The sequence below is a fragment of the Muntiacus reevesi genome, chromosome 11 (genome assembly GCF_963930625.1).
Source record: "Muntiacus reevesi chromosome 11, mMunRee1.1, whole genome shotgun sequence".
NCBI classification, from domain to species: Eukaryota; Metazoa; Chordata; class Mammalia; order Artiodactyla; family Cervidae; genus Muntiacus; species Muntiacus reevesi.
In genome coordinates this window covers 74,362,158-74,384,668 of record NC_089259.1, presented here as the reverse complement: position 1 = coordinate 74,384,668, position 22,511 = coordinate 74,362,158, and the positions used below count along the sequence as shown (strand labels likewise).

Genomic DNA, 22,511 nt, shown 5'->3' with positions numbered 1-22,511 from the left:
TCATCTTTCAGGCTTTTACTGAAAGAATTTTCTAAAATAATAGCTTAGCAACTCTGTAGTGCCATTCAAACCTCTCTCTGGGAAAAGACTGGGGCAGAGCATGATGCTACCACTAACCAGGGGCTTTATCACAAAGATACAAAGTAGTGTGGTCCCAGGGAGGGAAGAAGCGTGTTCATCAAACCCAATATGAAAACCCTGCCTGTTCTCTCTGTAGCATATGAAAGCTTTAGTAGATAATTGATTACCCACATATTCACAATAATAATGGAAAGGAAAGAAAAAAAGAAAAAATGCACCAATTAAATGAAAACTTTTTTCCATTTTTATTGATCTTTGCAGTACATTTTTGAACTCAAATTAAAATACAGTTGCATTTGCATGGATGATATTTACTTGACAGTCATTTCTTGGGGACTTTTATATGCAGTGTGCTCAGTTCTCCTAGATCAAAAACACATTTTCCTGCTTTCAGCTAACCTGAGAGGAGGGATTCCCTGTCAATGATTTTCTTTTTTTGCAGAACAGTCGTGTGATCATTTTTGGTTTGGAATTATATGTAATTTGTTTGCATTCCTTGTTGTGCTGTCGCTAAGTCATGCCGGACTCTTCTGCAGCCCCATGGACCGTAGTCCTCCTGTGTTCGGGTCAGTCGCTCAGTCGTGTCCGACTCTTTGAGACCCCACGGACTGTGGTCCCCCACTCTCCCCTCTCCATGGGATTCTCCAGGCAAGAATACTGGAGTGGGCTGCCATTTCCTCCTCAGGGGATCTTCCTGACCCGCATGATCAAACCCGCATCTCCGGACTTGGCAGGCAGATTCCTTACCACTGAGCCACCGTGGAAGCCCTTCATGCATATTTATTTGGGATCAAATGTAAACCAGTCTAAGGACTTCCCTGGCGGTGCAGTGACTGAGTCTCTGCATTCCCAACGCAGGGGGCCTGGGTTTGATCCCTGATCAGGGAGCTAGATCCCGCATGCTCCAACTAAAGGTCAATAAATAAATAAAAGACTTTTTAAAAAAGTTAATCAATCTACATTATACATAATATAGAAAGATTTTGATCAAGTGTTTTCAGTACAGTCTGAGAGAGCTGACACTGACACTAAACCTACCTTTGAAAGTTACATTTTGCTGTAATTTTAAAATACTCTTCCCTTTTGAGGATACTTGTACTTACAAATTTTATTTTCCTTGAAGTCTCAATGTGTTACAGTTGGTGCTCCTGCTGACCTTCTTGTTACTTGGCTCTGAAGTTCACATACAGTTGAATTGTAATTGGAGACCAAGGACTGTTCCTTGTACTATCAGAGTGCCATGGGTTTTAAATTCACAAACAACTGTTTGGGTAAAAGCATCTGAGATTTTCTCCCAGAATCGTAAATCCACTCATTTTTAAAATTTCTGCAGATTTTCAGTCTTTGTCTTTCTGTTTATACGAGTGTGTGTGTGTATGTAAAATAGTCATGAAGTAATCATTTTGCTTTTTCCTATATAATCTAAATCTGCCCAGCACATGCTGTGTTTTCTTACTAGTTAGCACTACATATTGTGCAGGCAGCTACGCTAAGTCACTGCAGTCGTGTTCAACTCTTTGCGAACCTATAGACTATAGCCCACCAGCCTCCTCTGTCCCTGGAATTCTCCAAGCAGTGGGTTGCCATTTCCTTCTCCAGGGGATCTTCCCGACCCAGGAATCAAACCCAAGTCTCCAGCACTGCCAGCTGAATTCTTTACCACTGAGCCACCCGGGAAGCCCAATTCTGTCCACATACACCTATGTGTATATTCTAACTTTCATGCCTGGTGTTTTCTCGAGATTCAGAATTTACATTATTGAAATAGCTTAAGATCAGAAGTCTTGACCCATCATCTAAAACCTCCTTTTTACAAAAGCCACATTTAAGACATTTTTCAAACCTTCCTGACTTGCTAGTACAATGATATTCACCTTTATATACACTGTAATAGGTCTATTTTAACCTTGCTACCACTGACACTAGTCACCTTTAATTTTATTTTTTCCTTTCTAAGCATAATGTCGATTCTTCAAAAAAAAAAGTTTATTTTATGGAAAGAAACATCTTGCCATGCGCAGGATCTGTCATGTGCACTTTGGGATTAATTTTCAGTTCACAGGTGCATGAAAAATTCAAATACAGATAAATGAGATCCCACCTTCAACCTGTATAATTTTAAGTAATTGCTTATTTCTAATTACTATATTTTATGTAGGAGACTTATTCAATAAAGTGGTTCATTACAATAATTATACTACACTTTTCCCGCAGAATGACATTCATCAAGGCTTGCTCATTGGACCATGGTTTGGGGCTAATGGGTGTGTTTTTATAAATGCTTTCCCACTTAATATCAATCTGTCAACATTTTCTAAGTGAGAAAAGAAAGCTAAAGCCTCTCAAACTTTTTCCCACTTAGCAAGAGAAATGTATTGTTAACAACTCCAAAACAGAAAAGTTAGTTGAATGTTATAATATTTGTGGTTTTCTTTCTCAAATAAATATTAGTGGCTCCATTTTGAAGGTTACTACAGTGAAAGATGGCTCTTTAGATCTAAGCAAGGAGCGCCCCGAAGGAATCTAATATTCCCTGATAGGCCTGTGTTTACTTCCAGTTGATTAAATAAATTGAATTAATGTTCCAATTAGCTAAAAGTTGTGACGGATCCCTGATTTTAAAATTCAGTAAATGTGAAATATAAATCCTGTAAACCATCCTGACTCTAATGGGTTAGAAAGGTCATTGATCTCTTTTAATGCTTCATGGTTGTTATTCTGAAAGATCAATTATGCTTACACAGAACAAAGGAAGAATTTGGCTGGTTAAGATTTTGCATTAGGAGTTGGGACAAGAGCACATTGTACATGTAAACCAAATCTTTCAACTCAAGCAAACAATGTTTTATTACAGTAGAGCTTTCAAAATGCTTTTTAATTTTTCTTTTATTTAATACTGCTTTTTAAATACTTTTTAAATAATATGATATTTTGCATAGTCATCATGATATAGTAAAAAACTGCACAATCCAGAACTCTAATCATAATCCTGCAATCTATTATCTGAGTAACCTTAGAGAACCTAATTTCTGTAAACCTCAGATCTCTCATCTGTTAAAACAAAAAGAGAGAGAAAGAGAGATAATAATACCTACCTATGAGGATTAATTTGAAGATTAAGTTTAGAATATGTAATATAGTACCTCACCATATGATCAAAGAGCCAAAGAAATGAATAAAGATTTAGTGGATTTGAAATATACAGTTTACCAGTTTCATGTTATGACCATTTATACAATTCCTCATTCAGTGACTAAAGAATATACATTCTGATTGAAGAACACGTGAATGATTTACAGAACATGACCACTTACTGCACTATGAAGGAATTCTGAAGAGAAACCAAGTCAGTATGTTAGGCATTATTTGAACAACATATAGTAAAGTTAGAAACTAAATAATGACTATAAAAAAAATACCCACACATTTAGAAATTTTAAAACCACTTCCAAATAACTGAGGGAGTGTGGAGGAATCCACAATGGGAAAAAAAGCATCTAGAACTGAAAAATAATGAATGTTGTATATATCAAACTTGTGAGAAGTAACTAAAGGCGTTTTTAGAGGAAAAATCATGACCTTGAATGCATATTTAGTAAATGAATAAGTGCTGACATTAATCTTCCAAGTATTTAACGCAAGTATTTAGAAAAGAATCAACCAGGAACATAGTGAGACAGCAAGGGAGAAATAATAAAGCTAAAAGCAGACACTAATTGAACAGGAGAAAAAGAATCAATAAATAGTGTCAATAAAACTGTGTTCTTTAAAAAGACTAATAGAAGTGATAAATCTGCACAATTCAACAAGAGAAAATGAAGGAGCATTCTGGGAAAATGACAGAGACATTGGCACAGTTTCTTACTCTCCTATAATTCCCACATGAAAATAAACAGAATGCCTATATAATACACCAGAAGTCTACAAACAATATTTACAACAAACCAAGGTAAGCCACAAACTCTAGATAAAAGCAGATTCAGGCAAACCAATAGCCACATGTTTTGCACGGTACCTTAGTCTGTTTGAGCTGCTATATCAGAATATGACAGATTGGGTTGCATAAACAGCAAGCATTTATTTCTCACAGCCCTAGAGGCTGGGAAGTCCAAGATCAAGGTGTCAGCAAAGTCAGCGGTTGCTTTCTTGCTGTGTCTTCGCCTGGCAGAAGAGGAAAGGACATCTTTTTCTGGTCTCATAAGGACACTCATCCACTCTTAGGCTCTCTATCTTCATGACCTACTCTAAACCTGATTGCCTTCCAAAGGCTTCTCTTCTAATAGCGTCACACTGGGGTGAGGACTTCAGCATGTGAATTGGGGAGGGAGACAGAAACATTTTATCAGTAAAAAGGGATATTGGTGCCTGTAAGGGAAGAAACCAAGGTTAGTCACAGGGCATCTAGTGCTTCTGGGAACAGGCAGGTACCCTCTTCCTTCCACACTGAAGGAAAACATCCAGGAGTGGGGTCAAAAATAACAAGAGTGGTCAAGGAGAAAGCAGACCCAGATAAAGTTGGTGCTGGCAGGAGGGAGTGGAAACAACCAGGAAACCCCAGAAATAAAGCTGCCACATTTGATCCCTATTTGCACACAGAAGAGGAAGCTCTGAAATTAGGAGAGAAATGTTGGAAGTATAGGAAAATAAGTTTTGCCTGAAAATGAGCAACCAAAAACCATCAAAGTCAAGTTTCATTAAAAAGTTACAAGTAAAAGATTGTAAGGAAGAGAATGGTGTCCTGTGAACCACAAAAGCTACCCTGAAGACACTCACAATGAGCTCAAACTGTGCTAACTATTGTAAATGAGTGAAAAGATGTCACACATCACGCAAGGTTAGGAGAGCAACCTAAGTAAGAATTAGGAAAATTCATACGTAAGGTGCTAGGACTCAGGAGAGAACTGCAAATAAAAGCAATGAAGACTAAATTAGAAGGAACATAACCTGATTGCATACATCAGTTGGTGCTTTAAGAGAAAAAGAAAGTGAAAGAGTGGCAATTGTAGGAAATCAGGAAAAAATGAAGAAAGAGATTGAAATGATTTAAAAGAAAATTGCAGACGGAAGAAAGCAAAACATGTCCTACATCTGTATCTTAGGAGTCCCCAAAGAGGAAAGCCAAAGCAATAGAATAGAAGAAGTACTCAGATTTTCTGAAATACAAAAAGATTTGAAAGTGTGTATTGAAAGCATACATCATGTATTCAAAAACATTAATCATGAATGACCAGAAATAAGACCTATTCCAGATAAATTACAGGATCTTAAATCTTTAAAAAATCTAGCTCAAAATAAACAAGTGATTTAAAAATGAAAGAACATTTAGATTCCCGTCAGCCTTTTCAGCAGCAATGCTTTGTGTCAGAAGAAAATAGAGGGACATATAGGATGCTCAGAGAGAGTGTATGTGATCTAGGTTTTCTAATAACTGAGAAAACTGACTTTCAAGATATAAGACTGTAAGTAATGTATGAGGTAAGGACTACTCTGCCCATGAGCCTTTCCTGAGAGACCCACTAAAAAACATACGGCAGACAAGCATTACTCCACAAAGACTGCTCGTTTTCATCATTTCAGGTGCCTGTCAGTATCTTCTCCAGACAGAAGAGGGCAATGCAGAGCAGCGTAGCTCTGAGTTTCCGATGCTTAGAGCCTGTCCTTGGCTGAAAGAACTGTGCAAGGCTTTCCTAAAGAAATCAAATGACTAGATCATCCCTGTATAGGCCTTCTTTATTTGCAGAAAGAAACAACAGTTTCTAAATACATGTCAAGGCTAACAGATATAGATAACATAAATAAAGAGAGAGAGATACAGATACCTACATAGATCTATGCAATTCTCTATATCTGTATCTATAGAAGATCTAGGTATCTTCTTTCTTCTGTCAGGAATCTCCCAAAGTTGAATTGAAGTTATTCTATCACAGTATTTATTCTTATAGTTTATCCTGCCCTTAGTTTTAAAACCAGTTCTCAGGGACTTCTTGGTATGAATTAAAAATGTATTCTGACATTTTTACGTATAGAACAGATGAGTAATAAGGACCTATTGTTTAGCCCAGGGGACGCTACTCTATGCCCTGTGGTGATCTAAATGGGAAGGAAATCCAAGGAATAGGGGATATATGTACGCGTGTAGCTGGTTCACTTTCTGTACCACAGAAACTAACATTGTAAAGCCACTGTACTCCAATAAGAAAAATAGAGTATTCTGTTTTGTTCAGTTCAAGTTTAGGACAAAGGAGATTTGGAGGCTCTTTAGAAATCATTTAGAAATCTCTGGGCTTCCCTGGTGGCTCAGACGGTAAAGAATCTGCCTGCAATGCAGAGACCCGGCTTCAATCCCTGGGTTGGGAAGATCCCCTGGAGGAGGGCATGGCAGCCCGCTCCAGATTGCTTGCCTGGAGAATCCCATGGACAGAGGAGCCTGGCGGGCTGCAGTCCATGGGGTCACAAAGAGTCGGACACGACTGAGTGACTAACGCACTTTTCTTTAGAAATCATGGGCAGTGCAGAAATAATTGTATAAACAATAGAACAGATACTGTCTGCAGTTTCTGCGAAGGTGTCTCCCAACATGAAGAGCACTGTTTTAAGTGTCCGCTGCCCAATTACAGGGCCTGTAACTGGGTGATTGAGTTCAGACCATCATCTTACACTAAGGGAAAGACATAGACAAGGCCTGTCTTTGTCCTTTGAAGATGAAACACGAGTTGTGGGGTCCACAGTCCTCTCCTGAAACTCGCCTCCTCAGGACCTCCACCGCCTGGGCCCTTTCGTGATTGTGAACACCTTCCACTGGGTCTGCTGTCTCCAAAGGGACTCCACTCAGTGTTCCTAAGGAGATGTGCTGTTAAATCAATGCCCAAAGTCACTTGTCAGTTGAGGGGATAAAATGTAGGAAAGCTTTATGACTTGATCACAGCAGACGGGCTTTTGTGTGTTACCCTGAAAACGTAATTTTTCAACAAAATGACTTCCACTCTTGTTTCCGTGTCTATACGTTAATGTATTCTCCCAAGAGTTCTAGTGAATAATGAAACCAGCTCCATCTTTCATTACTGAGAACAGATGAGTATGCTGCCTCGCCTCACATGAGAGAAATTGCCGGTGTGTTCAATGCTCCTTCCCTTCGTGACGGCTCTGCCGTGACACAGGACAGTTCTGTTGCTTGTGGCGATGTCGTGAAGGTTGTCAGTTACGTGGGGATGACCAGCGCTTCCCCAGCTCCTGCCATGTGGCCGCGCAGGTTGACATGACACCTCTGTTTCTAGGTTTGTCTGCAGCCCGGGGCCCTGTGACTTTGTACCTCAAGTTACTCATCTTTTGTTCGGCAGACCCTGGATGGTCTTTCTCTGAATACAGTTGTTCACTCTCCTGCTTGATCGTCTTCCCCCAACTTTCTTTGAAACACATTGTGCCTTATAGTATTTCCTCCACTCGCCTTGCTGAGAGGGCCACCTCACTCAGCACTTAAACGGATAGTTTGCACCAAATTAATCTGCCCTGTGCACACCTTTCCAACTTGACCCTTTACCGACTGCCTCCTTTGCCTGTAGAAATCTTAACCAGCCTCCAGGCCTAGTACAACTCCTACTTCTTCAGTCGAGCCTTTGCTAACTATTTCAGACACGCCTAGTTCTCCCCGACCCAGAACCTTACCGCCCCTTCTCATCTTTCCCATGGTGCGTATCACCTAAGACTTGGGTAACTACTGTATCCTGCTTTTTTCTGATAATCTCATGTGTCACAGCCTTGTCTTCAGTTACTCCCCTACATACCAACCTTCAAGGTGCAGACTTTCACACATGCGAACGTGTGTTCGCATAACCGGTCACGTACGTTAGTTCACGTGTCTGGTGGGCTGTGTCGGGCGTGTGCATCCTCTGCAGGTGACTTGCTCTTCCGTGCCTTGCTCCGCAGGACTGTATAGAGCCCAGCGATGCCGTGTCTTTATTTCTTGCCTGTTCGTTCGCTGCCAGCCCCTGTTTGCCATGTACTGCGCTGCTGTATTTTTCAAGGTGTGTGCATGCACACTCAGTCGCTTCACTCCTGTCTGACTCTCGGTGTCACCACGGACTGTCACCACCAGGCTCCTCTGTCCATGGGATTCTCCAAGCAAGAATACTGGAACGGGTTACCATACCCTCCTCCAGGAGATCTTCGAACCCACAGCTCGAACCTGGGTCTCCCGCATGGCAGGTGGACTCCTTACCGCTGAGCTACCGGGGAAGCCCTAGTTTTCAAGGTTCTATATTGTAAAGATTACAAGTGTTCTCTTTATTTTTCGTGTTTGTTTCTTACATACTATTTGTGTAAAACATATTGTAAACCTATTACAGTACAGTGCAGCCAATTGTGTTAGTTGGGGGCCTCAGCTAACTTTGCTGATTGTTGTTCAGTCGCTCAGTCGTGTCTGACTCTTTGCGACCCCATGGACTGCAGCACATCAGGCATCCCTGTCCTTCACCATCTCCCAGAGCTTGCTCAAACTCATGTCCATTGAGTCAGTGATGCCATCCAGCCCCTTTATCCTCTGTCACCCCCTCTCCTCCTGCCTTCAATCTTTTCTCAGAATCAGGGTCTTTTCCAATAAGTCGGCTCTTTGCATCAGGTGGCCAAAGGATTGGCGCTTCAGCCTCAGCATCAGTCCTTCCAGTGAATATTCAGGACTGATTTCCTTTAGGATTGACTGGCTTGATCTCCATGCAATCCAAGGGACTCTCAAGAGTCTTCTCCAACACCACAGTTCAAAAACATCAATTCTTTGGTGCTCAGCCTTCTTTATGGTCCAGCTCTCACATGCACACATGACTACTGGAAAAACCACAGCTTTGACTTTGGACACAGTCCAACTTTGTTGGTCTTATGAACAAACTGGACTTACATAAACATACTCTTGGAACAGAACGGTATATAGGAGACTTACCGTACAACTAGGCTTTTTGGAGTCTGGTAACCAAGACCTCAGGTTCTGAGTAACTCTTTATCTCCAATAGTCTCTGAAATCATACTAAGGACTCAGTAAATCTAGTCTAATCTATTGATCCAAATCCATAGGGCTTTGTCCGAGTACTGTCTGTGGTCTGCACCCTTGTTCCTGGATCTTTCCAGCCTGCTGTGCCTCTCTCTTCTTCCTCTGCCCATTTCCCACCCTCTCTGGCTCCTGAATACGTGTCACCAATTGCCTTCTGCAAGTATGAAGCTGAGTTTGGGGAGTGTATCTTCGGTTTGTGGCCAGCCTCCAGGATTGTTTTTCTCGTCCTTCCCCCCCAGAATAATTTCGTCATTGTCAACAAGGAAGAAACCTTGAAAGTTCATCTCATGTTTGTCTCCATGTCTATAGGCAGAAAAAGCTCTAAACTCATCATTCAGATTAGGATTGGGTCACAGACCCGGAACCTAAATCAGGCGTGATGTGGATTAGGGGACATTTTACTGAAAGATGGCAGTAGGGGTCCGGTAGTCGTTGCAACCTTGAATTCTTTGGAAACTGGAAAGCCTGTGTGGTTGGAAGGGGTGCTCAGATGTGTCTGACTCCTCCCCTGTCCATGGAATTTTCCAGGCAAGCATACTGAAGTGAGTTGCCCCTTCCTCCTTGAGGGGATCTTCCTGACACGGGGATTGAACCCACATCTCCTGCGTCTCAGAGGGTTTCTTTATCACTAAACTATCGGGGAAGCCAGATGTAAGGACATTTTATTACCAATGAGCACAGCCACTGTGTTGCTCCCAGAGCTGTGACATGTGGCTGAAAAAGCTTGTTTGCAGTTATGTTCAAATAAATTAGGGGCAGAAATTAAAATGAAATGATAGAATCAGTCATATGATGGTGCTTCAGTGAAAACATTCACGCCTCATGTTTTAATAGTGTAGCTGTTTCTTGTATGTAATGATCTGTTGGTATGTTTCCCCTTTACATTCTGAAACTAAAGTCACACTCATAATTTTACAGCTTCGCAAGTCTGTCTTCAGCATCAGGGCAAGGAACCTTCTAGAAAAGGAGACTGCAGTCACGAAAATCTTAAGGTAACAACCATTTAACATGGATACACAATTAAATACAAGCAGGATTATATGAAACAACAAAAAAAGCTGTTTTATTAAGTAATGAACTAATTTTCTGAGTATTCATGTATACTTCTGCTAGAAAGTTGGTTTGGGTAACTGTGTGCTTAGAAATAATGTCAAACACATCATTGATGTCATGAAAAAGTAATATTTTACTAACTCAATTGATCATTTTTTCTTTCATGCGCTTATACATAAATTTTAAGTATGGACAATGGCAGAAAGATGGAAATAATGTCTCCTCACAAGTATTATGTCTTTTGTGATGTCTAAAGGACAAATCACAATCTAAGGGGAAAATGGTAAAAGAGAAAGCTTTCTGTATTTCTGAGTCGCAAAACCCAAAATTCGTATTCTTTGTCATTCGAGAAGAACTCTGCCCAGAGTGTGAAATGAGTGGCCGACTTCTGCTGTCGTTGTTACTTATCAGCTCTGAGAACAGGGTTATGATCTCAATAAACTGTAGCTACCTCTGTATTTTATTCTTGTGAGCTATATGCAAACCAAAGAATTCTGGTCTTTAAAAGCATGTTCCATATATTAACTAATTCATTTTGTTTTGCCTTAGGATCCCTCTGTGTCCTACTGGTGGGCTTCCGTTAATAGAATGGGATTGGGAAGATGGAGTATTATTGTTTTAAAAAATCCTTAAAAAAATAAGTTAACTTATATATGAGTGCTGCATGCTTAGTTCCTCGGTCGTGTCCAACTCTTCGCGACTCCATGGACTGCAGCCTGGTCTGTAGCCCCCAGGCTCCTCTGTCCATGGGACTTTCCAGACAGGAGCACTGGAGTGAGTTGCCATCCCTTCTCCAGGGGATCCTCCCAACCAGGGAATCGAACCTGCACCTCCTGTGTCTCCTGCCTTACAGCAGGTTCTTTACTCCCTGAGCCATCGGGGAAGCCCTGACTTACTTACAGTATCTGTTAAGCGTTCACTTTATGTTCACCTATATATGAACACAAATCAAAAAATTAGAGCATAATTCCTAAAACTAGATACTCTGTCAGGTGGGTTCATAGAAGCTTAAGCCTAAATATTATAGATGCTTGAAACTAAATCTTAAATAGATAAATATGACATATAACAGGTCATTTATTTCTTAAGTGTGGTAAAATTGGGGGTAAAGAGATGATTAAGTAGAATATGAATTTTTAAAAATTTTATAATTATGTATTAATGTTAATAAATGTATCAGAATGAATACCACAGATAAAATGGTATTAAATAATACTTACCATTAAATAAAGTGATTATGATTTATTGATTTATTAAAATCAATGTATATCTAAAATCCGGGTAAGAATCAATAGCATATCCATTTAGAATGCTTATACACACATGTAATTTTAATGCTGTTTTCTGAAATCTACCTTGAAGTATCAGGAAAGAAAATTGAGTGGGCCACTTAAGACCATGTTATAAAGTAACATGATCACTGTAAAAATATAAGCATTTGGAATGTAATTTATTGGTGCATGTATTACACAGAAGAAAGAAAGTAAGAAATGGGCTTCCCAGGTGGCTCAGCAGTAAAGAATCCACCTGCCAGTGGAGGAGACATGAGTTCGATCCCCGGGTCGGGAAGACCCCCCGGAGGAGGAAATGGCAGCCCACTCCAGTATCCTTGCCTGGAGAATCCCATGGACGGAGGAGCCTGGCGGGCTGCAGTCCACGGGGTCACGAAGAGTCAGACACAGCTGAGCAACTGGGAGCACGTGCATGCACACCTAGACATTGGAACCCGGAGGTGGAATGGCTGACAAGACGACCAGATAAATCCATAACAGGACGCCCTCTCCAAACGGCGCTAAAGAGAAGGAGTCTGTTTCTCTTCTACTCCACCTGCATTATTAAGAATAGTAAGGTTTTTGGCCACATTGCTGGGCAGGTGGGATCGTATTTCCTTGTTTAAAGTTTGGAGGAGGTGATCTTTAGGCTTCCCCAGGTCTATACACAGGTTACTGGGCTTAGTATTGGGGGTCTCTGCTCTCTATAACCTGCTCTCTATAACTTTGAGCAACTTACTTATCTGACCCCCATTTTTTCATCTGCCTTTGCAGTGTAGATTGCCCAAAAAGGTCATCTGAATAATTAGTTGATGAAGCCAAGTGAAATGTAATATTTGCTACAAGGGAAACCCCAGTTCCCGGTCTTAATAATAAGTCAGAAAGGGTAGGTCAGGGGCAGAATTCACAAGGTTTGGGGCTTGGGTTTCAGTGTTTTTTGTAGGGAAGTCTGGTTGAGACTGAGCAAAATTCTTGATGTGAGGGTCTAGATCATTTTGCAGTGTGTACAAGTATTGAATCAGTACGTTGTACCCCGAAACTAATATAATGTCTTATATTAGTTGTTATTTTAGTCTCTAAGTCATGTCCAACTCTTTTTGACCCCATGGACTGCAGCCCGCCAGGCTCCTCTGTCCATGGGATTTCCCAGGCAAGAATACTGGAGTGGGTTGCCATCTCGAACCCAAGTCTTCTGCATTGGCAGGTGGATTCTTTACCACTGAGCCACCAGGGAAACTCTATGCATCATTTACACCTCAATTTAAAAAAAAAGAGTTTAGTACTCCTCAGGATATACAGGTAACAAATACTATTACTCCGTTACTATTTGGAGGAGGGCACACTCAGGGTCAGGAATGAGGACGAGGTAACACACCTTCACGCGTCCTCTGCCTTTAATGCCCTTCCCGCCCTCTATGGCCCAACAGTTCAGTCATCAGCTGTTGAGATGGAGTTTGCATTTCTATTTTTTCACTTACCTTCTTGATTCGGGAGTGATTTTGAGAAGAGGGAAAATAAATGATGACTCTAAGCTGCCATCTTCACTCCAGAAATCTATCCTATTTTATGTCTTTTGAATTATTAAACTACCCGGTGGCTCAGATGGTAAAGAATCTGCCTGGGATGCAGGAGACTTGAGCTCAAAGCCCCTGGGTCAGGAAGATCCCCTTGGAGGAGGGAATGGCTGCCTGCCCCAGTATTCTTGCCTGGGGATTTCCATGGACGGAGGAGCCTGACGGGCTGCAGTCCATGGGGTCACAAAGAGTCAGACACAGCTGAGCAACTAACACTTTCACTTTCATGTATTACCTTTCAGAAACAAATGTAACTGATTTTGAGTAACAGCATTCTTAAAATGTTTAGGGTTAGTGGACCCAGCTGGGCAGGGTCTTGGCCAGAGTCTTAATGAGAACCAATTAGAACCAATCTGGACCAAATTAAAGTCTTAATGAGAACCAGTGAGAACCAGTCTGGACCAGTGTGTCCAGTGGATGACCTGTTTTCTAGAGAAATAAAATGGTACTTTAGTCTGTAGTTCAGGTGAATGAATTTTCAAAAAGTTCTTGAAGCTAACAATGAAATTACTTATTTATTATGGCCTTAAATTCCTGGACATTCATTTTCCTGGAATGAATATTCAAGTCCTGTTGATGGAGGGACCTTGGTTCTTAGTACTGATACTGAAGCTGTGGAATTACCAGGGTTCTCACTTCTCAGGGGACCCACATTTTCAAATATCCATCCTCTGTTTGAAACAGGATCTGAGTTATTCTGGCAAAGAGCATGCTGTTTCCGTCCCTATGAACAGGAAATTCAAGTCCACAAAGAAAAAATTCCTTCAGAGAGAGAGGCTGGAGTGTTGAATCAGTGGTGGGGTCACCAGTGATTTTGACATATTATAATCTTCATATAATTCTGCATAACATAATCATCTTTCAGTCGTATTTTTCTACTTACTATTTTTTCGAAATTAATGTGTGCTTTGAAAATTGAAATGAACTTCTGGGTATGTATGGGAACACTTTGATGAGAAACAAAAGTAGGGCATTTTAACAGAACTTGAGAATACTGTCAAAAGCTTAAATGCAGGTGATTCTCTTGGCACTAATGGGCCAGCCTTACCTGGAGAGTCTTGTGAGAAAGAGGATGGCCCTAAATTATAAAATCCAAGGTTGCTATTAAATTCACTCTTGTTTTGACTTTGTCTACACTGTTCAGCTCCACCAGAGAAAGCTTTCTTCAAAAGGCAGTAACCTTTATACCACATCAGATGAAATCAAAACACCAAGCAATGTGCTTTCAAAAGCATCGCCCCCTCTCCTGAGATTTCTCTAATTCAAGCCCTGAAATTGAGCAAAAACGCATTATCCTTCCTGTGAGGCTGAATGCATCGAGAAATGTCAGAATAAAATAATTAAACATGTTCCATTACTTTAGGAAGTTTCCATCCTTTTGCAGTGCACCGTCAATATCTCTTAGCTAGGGACGGAGTCTTCATAACCTCTGAGTACTCAGTCTGATTTGATATTTGTACTGTGATATTTGGATCTGTGACGTAATTTTCTTTTCCATACAGTGAATTAATACATTTAAAATATAGTTGAATGCTACTTCCTCTTAAAAAACTAAATATATTTAATGACTTATTGGATCAGTTTTTCTCATCTCTTTTTTCAAAGTTTATTCTCTAAATTGTTCCTACACTGAAGTAATGGACATTTTAATATAACAAAACAATATACCCAAACTGAGTAGTCTCTCTCTCTTTATATATATATATACACACATTTTTTTTCAACCTTTTGGCCACACCACACAGCATATGGGATCTAAGTTCCCTGACCAGGGATCGAACCTGCACCCTCTGCATTTTGACCTCATAGGATTACCCGAGCATGTGTATCAAGTACTTACTCAGCAGCTCTGTAGCCAAACTAAGTAAGAATCCTGGCTTCATGACTTCATGGATGTCTGACATCGGGCAAGTTACTTATGTCTCTGCACCTCTGTTTTCTCATCTCTTAAATGAGGTCTGTAAATTTATAGCCCCTGACTTATAGGAGAGGGTTAAGCAAATTGGTATCTGTAGGTGATTTTCCATTATTGGCAACAAATTAGACCCATAGTTGCCCCCGAGGGACATGCAACTGACAGTTACCTTTCAAAGCTGATGCTCCAGGGCTTGCTGCAGAATGTCCACTGTGATCCAGCAGAGATCAGATCTGAGGAGCATAAAACGCTTTTGACACATCAGTGTACTCTTTTTCCAGGGTGATCCCAAAGTTCTTGCTTACCCAGTTGAGAAACTTCCCCAGTGGCTCAGTCGGTAAAGAATCCACCTGAAATGCAGGAGATCTGGGTTCCATCCCTGGGTCAGAAAGATCCACTGGAGAAGGGTATGGCAACCTACTTCCGTATTTTTGCCTGGGAAATCCTATGGACAGAGGAGCCTGGCAGGCTACAGTCCATGAGGTCACAAGAGTCATACATGACTTAGCGACCAAACTACTACCACCACCAGGCTTTGCTAGACTGGCTAACATCTTCAGGGTATCATCAGATCATTTGTTTAATTCATTCGCTGGATGCTTACTGTTGGATATAGTTGTGAACTAACAACAGATTTCTCAGCCCAGGTTAGCATCCCCATTAGCTGATGGGAACTCCTGGACATGGAGAACTGTGATCTTTGTAATGCCCAAAGGGAGGCCATGAAAGTCTCCATTCTGCTTGGATGGGCCAGGAAATAAAACAGTCCTATCTCAGAAGTGGGAAACTTACAGAGGTGTTGGCAGGAAGCCTAGTCAAACAAGTAGAGACCGGCATCCCACAGAGAGGTTTCGGGGTGGCTGCAGGTGTTGGTAAAGTGGAACCTGATGGGCTTGGCAGCTGGAACGGTGATGGTGATCAGGATTTAATCGAGATCGTTGGTTCAGAGGGGCTGGTGCCCAGGGCAGGGGAGCAGCCGGACAGAAGGTGTGACTGCCGTCATGGGCACCACGAGCAGACCAGGGACTGCTGGGGCTGGAACCCGCGTGGCATCGTCTTCTGCAGGGGCTGTAATTCCTGCCTGAAACCTTCCATGTGCACATAGCGTTGGCACTCCATAACTTCAGGATGGTTGAGGGTTTAGCTGGAGTAGGTCCTTCCTGGGCCGTGGGCTCAGTGAGATATTTCTCTTGACCCGCTGGCATCTCTGAGGGTCTTGTTCTCCCAGCTCTCTCTCCCCCAGGGAGATGAACTGACATCTGGACTCTTCCCTAGGATGTGAGCATCTAAGTCTTATTCCCCTGGAAGGGGTGGGGAACCTGATATTGAACTGATGGAGGAGATGAGGGAATTTTCTAGAGGAAGAAATTCAAATTAAATCCCAAAGATTCCCTCCAAAGCCCACCTGTCCCTGTTCACTTTGATAGCTGCTGGAACAGGGGAGTTTGAGGAGAGGGCAGAGAGCCTCTTCATCCTCACTCTGCCTTGTCTTGTCTAGACTGGAGCTGCCAGTTTCTGAGCAGATTCTCGGGGAGTCTAAGAGCGCTTCGCGATGCAGAGCATGGATCTCTTATCCCCTCGGCTTTTCCCATGGAACACGTTTTCCTTTTCAAATTATTGTTTCGTCTGTTAGCCCAGGAGTTCAGCAACTTCTGGTAAGGTCACGGGAGTTCAGTGCAGCTCCGTGCCCTGGGCACAGCTCACAGGGCATGCACGGCATCCCCGAGAGGATGCGAGGACCGGGCACATCCCAGAACCCGGGGCCAGACTTGCCAGAGCTCAGTGAGACATGCTTCAGCCCCTGGAGGGGGCTGGTGCGCCAGGAAGACCCTGCAGACGAGAGGAAGCAGGCTGAGACTGGTCAGCCTGCCGACACCACGGCAAATTTTTATAACCATCATTAGCAAGAATAACCTGAGGTTTTAAGGAGAGTAGTGGGCATTAGTGCACCCTTTATTAATTAAATTAAACTATTTCTATATGATTTATTAAATAGATGTATTACTATATTAACTATGTTTAGAAATACATAGATTTTAGTATGATTCTATTAGTATTGCCATTACACAGTAATCAAATATTTCATGTAAATATTAAATACTATTGTAAATATTTATCTGTGATTTTGTTAAGTCTGCCTAACCATTGGCTTTCCTTATGAAGATTTTCCTGGTTCTTAAAAAACTTGTAGACTGGTTGGAAGACCACTTGGAAATATAGAGACTAGGTAAATGGATGGAAATTAGCTGTATTCAGAGAACAGGAAACTAAGGCAAGAAGATGTCTGGGAGACTTCCCTGGTGGCCCAGTAGTTAAGACTCCACACTTCCACTTCAAGGGCTTGGGTTCAGTCCCTGGTAGGGGAATTTCTGCATACCATGTGGTACAGCCAAAAAAAATAGTCAACTTTAAAAAAAGGATCTGTGGGTGCATGCATTTGAATAAAACATACTGAAAATTTCAAGGAGGCAAAATATAACTTAATTGAAACACAATAATATATTCTTGTTTTGTTTGCTTTTAACAAATAAACGCCCTTTCCTTGAACTCTGAAAACTGTTTTGAGATATAATTAACGTGTATATTAGTTTCAGGTGTACATCATAGTGGTTCTAAGGGGTTTGCACATATTATGAAACGACCACCACGAAGAAGTCTAGTTAACATCCTTCACCTCACATAGTAAAATATTGTGTTCTAAAGATATTTTTCTAGGTAGTACCTGATTTGTGGTAATGAAAATATATTTCATTGACATAGTATATGATTTGTAGACTACTTGTAGATAAGCCCCCAGAGTGATTGTAATAATACTATGGATTAGGAGAGCTACTGTTAAATTTTACCTAACAGATGTGGGAAGATATTTTTGACTAGGTTTTTCTGTTACTGTTTTATCATTGATGGGTAAAGTAGTAAGTAATAGAGGAAGATGCGTATCTCTAGAAAAATCAGTTTGAATGGTTCATGCAACATTTGGCAGATGTCATTTTTGTTATTAAAAAGCTCAGCCTTTGCATAGCAGTTGACATTTCTCTGAGTCCTCAGCAGAGTTCACCACACAGTGAAGGGTATGGGGTTTCAGACTTTTTATTTGCTGAATTTCGATAGATGCACTAAAGGCATGGATTTCCCGCGAGGTCATTTTCCTTCTCTCATGTGGTACCTGTATACGGTAAGACTTAAGGCTTCTTTCATTTTTCAGTCTAAAACAATGAGGTTCTGGTTGTCGCTGTATTTACATGTCTGCGTATGAAAACATTTTCTTGAAAACACAAGAGCAGAAGGAACTGATTCTCTGTGGCTATTGAAGAACCGTCCTCAGGACTGGGCTGCCTCACAAAGGAGCTGCATATTCAGTACGATATAAACTATAAACCTATAAACGCAGCTCTTCTCTCATTCTAGGAGGCCAGGAGAGAGGAACTCACCGTTAGCTTTAGCATTGTGGAGGCAGGTGAGAGTCCTTCCTAGGAGGCACTCACCTGTTCTCTTCCCAAGTTCTGCAGCCGTGGTTTTACGTCTTTATCCTGAAGGACTGTCTCTCTGTTCTTTCTTGATGTTGCTGCTGTTGAGTCACTCAGTCGTGTCCGCCTGTTTGAGACCCCATGGACTGCAGCACGCCAGGCTTCCCTGTCCATCACCCTCTACCAGAGCTTGTTCAAACTCATGTCCATTGAGTCGGTGATACCATCCAACCATCTCATCCTCTGCCGCCCCCTTCTCCTCCTACCCTCAATCTTTCCCAGAATCAGGGTCTTTTCCCAGTAAGTCTCTTGATGTGACTATCTTACATTAACCACATCTGATAATATTTTACAAGGTGACCCTCAAATTCAACGTTCTGCAAAGTCACATTGCCATGCCTTTTAGATGGTAATGACGTTTAATTCCAGACACTTAATACCATGTAATCTAGCTTCTCTATAATGGATGAAAATAATTTGAAGACTCACAGGCCTCTGTCTTTCATTATAGAATGTATAGACTTTTCCCATCCCGTGTTCGGGAACATTAAGAAAGAAAATGTGGAGACAGCGAAGAAAGAAACCAAGGACCCCCTGCTACTGTTTCTATAAACAACTCATGGTGTTTAAAGGCTAATAAAGCCCCAAGATCTCTCTTAGAAACATCATCTTTGGGTCAGTCTTAAAATATTTTAGATGGAGACATGTCAAGAAAAATAGAGACAATTTCTTAAGACACAATTCTCTCCCCTAGACCTCCATAAAAGATTTTATATAAATATATGGCTGTCATATAAGGGGTAATTGAAATTCCACAGCACAAAGGCAAGGCAGAGAAGGGGGGGCAAGTCAGTCTTTCATATTTTTTTTTCAAAGGCTTGGCAAGAAACCAGGGGTAATATTTTTGCAACTGGGAGTGCGTGTTTGCTGAAGAATATTCCCACGTTTGAGTCATCATCAGGGGTCCTAGTCTTGTTTTACTTTCAAAGGTAGAGAGGGCGGAACGTTAACCCCAGCTGGGAGAAGGAGCATGCCCCACTGTCCTTCTCCTCCAGGGAGCAGGGATAAAGGGATTACAGATGCCTGCATAATGGAGAATTTCCTCACTCAGACAAGACAAAAGGCTTCATTATTTTTCACCAGACCCTTGAAGCCTTGTGCCTTCCAGTTCCAGAAGCCAGGCAAGCTAACCAAGTGGTTTTTTTGTTGTTTTTTGTTTTTTTAATTTTATTTTAAGCCCACACAATAGAGTTTCTAAGAACCCAGGCTTCAGGTACTTGCCATTATGAAGGGATAAAGGAAAGATACTGAAGACCTTCATGTCACAACTCTTAGGGATCCCCACCCCCGCCCCACCCTGGCCCGGACGAGCCAGACCGTCCCTGAAGATCACACTGTGTGTCTTCAACACCTGCACGTTGTCTTCCTTCCATGAGACCAGAAGGCATCTAAATCCTTGTGAAAAATGCAAAGCAGCAAAATAGAATTGAAATGAATCTTTGAGTAGTTTTCCTTCAGACTGGGTTTTTTTCCTGAGTACCTTTAACAATGGATGCATCTTATTTCTTGTTGGTAAAAGAGTAACAGTCTCAAATTCCTCCCTTATTTACTATTTTGACTTGGCCGTAGATTGCTGTAAGACACGGTATACAGTGACACTTGTTCCCAGTGATGGTTTGCAAGTTTCTCTTAATAACTTTCTCATAGAATATAGATAAAGATTTATAAGCTTTCTACTTGCAAGGAATGCTGTCTGGTTTTTTATTACCATCTCAGGGTCTCCTCTATTATAGACATGCAGCGTGTTTCTTGCATGGTATAGTATTCAAGTGAAAGTGAAGTTGCTCAGTCATGTCTGACTCTTTGCGACCCCATGGGCTGTAGCCTACCAGGCTCCTCCATCCATGGGATTTTCCAGGCAAGAATATTGGAGTGGGTTGCCATTTCCTTCTCCAGGGGATCTTCCCAATCCAGGGATCAAACCTGGGTCTCCCGCATTGCAGGCAGACCCTTTACCATCTGAGCTACCAAGGAAGTCCAGTGAATTTTTTTAAAAAGTAAAAATAAATGAATAAAAAATAAATTAAAAGTTAGTAGTATTCTAACTTGAGATCAAATTAAGATTAAGATCAAATTAAGATTATTTAACATCCCCTTTCAAAAGCACAGTTCAAACACATGCTGATTTGTTTGTGATTATTTCCATGCTTCGTGAGCATAAAGGTATCAAAAAAGAAATGAAAATATTTGATCTTTGCAGATGTCAAGGTTCGTTCATTTAACAAATGTTTATTGAGCACTTACTGTCTACAAGGTGAGTAATTGGTGACCAGCCGAGGTTTCTTGGAGCTCTTTGGAGCCCGGCATGTGTGAGGATCCGCAGGACCACAGAGAGCAATGTGGAAAGTGAGATCCCTGCTGGTGAAAGATGGGACCCAGAGGGGCTGTCAGAGGCACACCTACAGGCCTTTGCGAGTCAAGCTGAGCTTTGGGTCTTCATCTTTCTCTGAAGAGCAATAGGATGTTGAGGATTTTAAGGCAGTGATGATAACGGTATTCATTATCTATCGCTGTGTTGCAAACTACTCCACAACTTAGTGATTTAAACCACACGTGGATAACCTCCCAACTTTGGTCAAGAAGCTGGGCACGTGTTGCTTTCTGCCGTGTATCAGCATGAATCAGTCACAGGTATACATATGTCTCCTTCCTCTTGAAACCAATACAGTATTGTAAAGCAATCATCCTTCAATTAAAAATAAATTTTTAAAAAAAGGTGGGCATGGCTTCACGTGGTCTCTGGCTCTGGGTCTCTCACAAAGCTCAGGCGTTTTGGAAGGAATAGGAAGAATCCCCTTCCTAGCTCGGTTGCACGGTTGTTAAGAGGCTCCTGTGCCTCCTGGGCTGTTGGTGGGAGCCCCCCATCTCTTAGGAAGGGGGTCCCTCCTTAGAGTAGCTCCCAGCATGCCGCCTTCTTCCTCGAGCAAGTGAGAGACTGCAGAAGGTGGAACCGCAGTGTCTGGTGACCTCTTCCATCCCTTCTGCCTTCTCGTTGTTAAAAACAAGTCTCTTGAGTCCTGCCTACACTCAAGGGGCCACACAAAGGCAGGGAAACCAGTCTAACCCACAGTGCAGTCTGGTTGCTCCCGCTCAGAAGCCGATAAGAGGGCGTGCGTGTGTGCCCAGTCGTGTCTGACTTTGCGACCCCATGAACTGCAGACAACCAGACTCTCTGTCCATGGACTTTCCCAGGCAAGAATCCTGGAGTGGGTTGCCACCTTCATCTCCAGGGAATCTTCCCAACCCAGGGATCAAACCTGTGTCTCCTGAGTCTCCTGAATTGGCAGACGGGTTCTTTATCACTGAGCCACCTGGGAAGGTAATACAGAGGGCAGGTTAGTGGAGAGGAAAGTGTGTTGTATTTTGGATGCTAGCAGCTGGGTAGGAGGTGGGTGTGGATTCTGTCCAAAGGCTGACTCCCCCCTAGCCCCAACAGTCCGGGGGCACGAGCTTCTGTGGACAGAGGGAAGGGGCTCTGTACAGCAACAGCACCGTCAGCCCTGACGGGCGTCCTGAAGCTGGTCATTGGTGCTCTGAGCAGCGTCGTGTTGATTGGTCTCAGTAGTTAATCTTCAGTTCTAGGATTGGTTTGTTTGCATTTCTTGAGGCCGATTCTCAGAATTGTGGCAGCTTTTACACACAACTTAGCAACTGAGAACGCACGCACTCAGATCGTGGCTACAGCCTGACCATCATGCCGTTGACGACTCCACCTCGTGGGGCTTCAGTATCTATGAGACAGCTCACAGGATAGGGCTCAGAATATCATCTGCAGCCATTGAAAGTGAAAGTGGAAGTCGCTCAGTCGTGTCCGACTCTGCGACCCCATGGACCATACAGTCCATGGAAATCTCCAGGCCAGAATACTGGAGTGGGTAGCCTTTCCCTTCTCCAGGGGATCTTCCCAACCCAGGGATGGAACCCGGGTCTCCCGCATTGCAGGCGGATTCTTTACCAGCTGAGCCACCAGAGAAGCCCAGCCACTGAGAAGGAACTAAAGGCCCTTGACTATGCCTAATGATAAACTATTCGTATTTGGTCTCCTTGGACTGT

The 22,511-nt window shown here is 42.1% G+C and overlaps 1 protein-coding gene across 1 annotated transcript in view; it reads left to right on the top strand.

The window, feature by feature from the left end:
- Positions 1-22,511, top strand: part of NALCN (sodium leak channel, non-selective) — a 285,453-nt gene that overhangs the window by 204,075 nt on the left and 58,867 nt on the right. Inside the window, exon 18 of the mRNA XM_065901958.1 lies at positions 10,037-10,110. Within this exon, the coding sequence (XP_065758030.1) occupies positions 10,037-10,110 (74 nt within the window). The remainder of the gene's footprint in view (positions 1-10,036; positions 10,111-22,511) is intronic.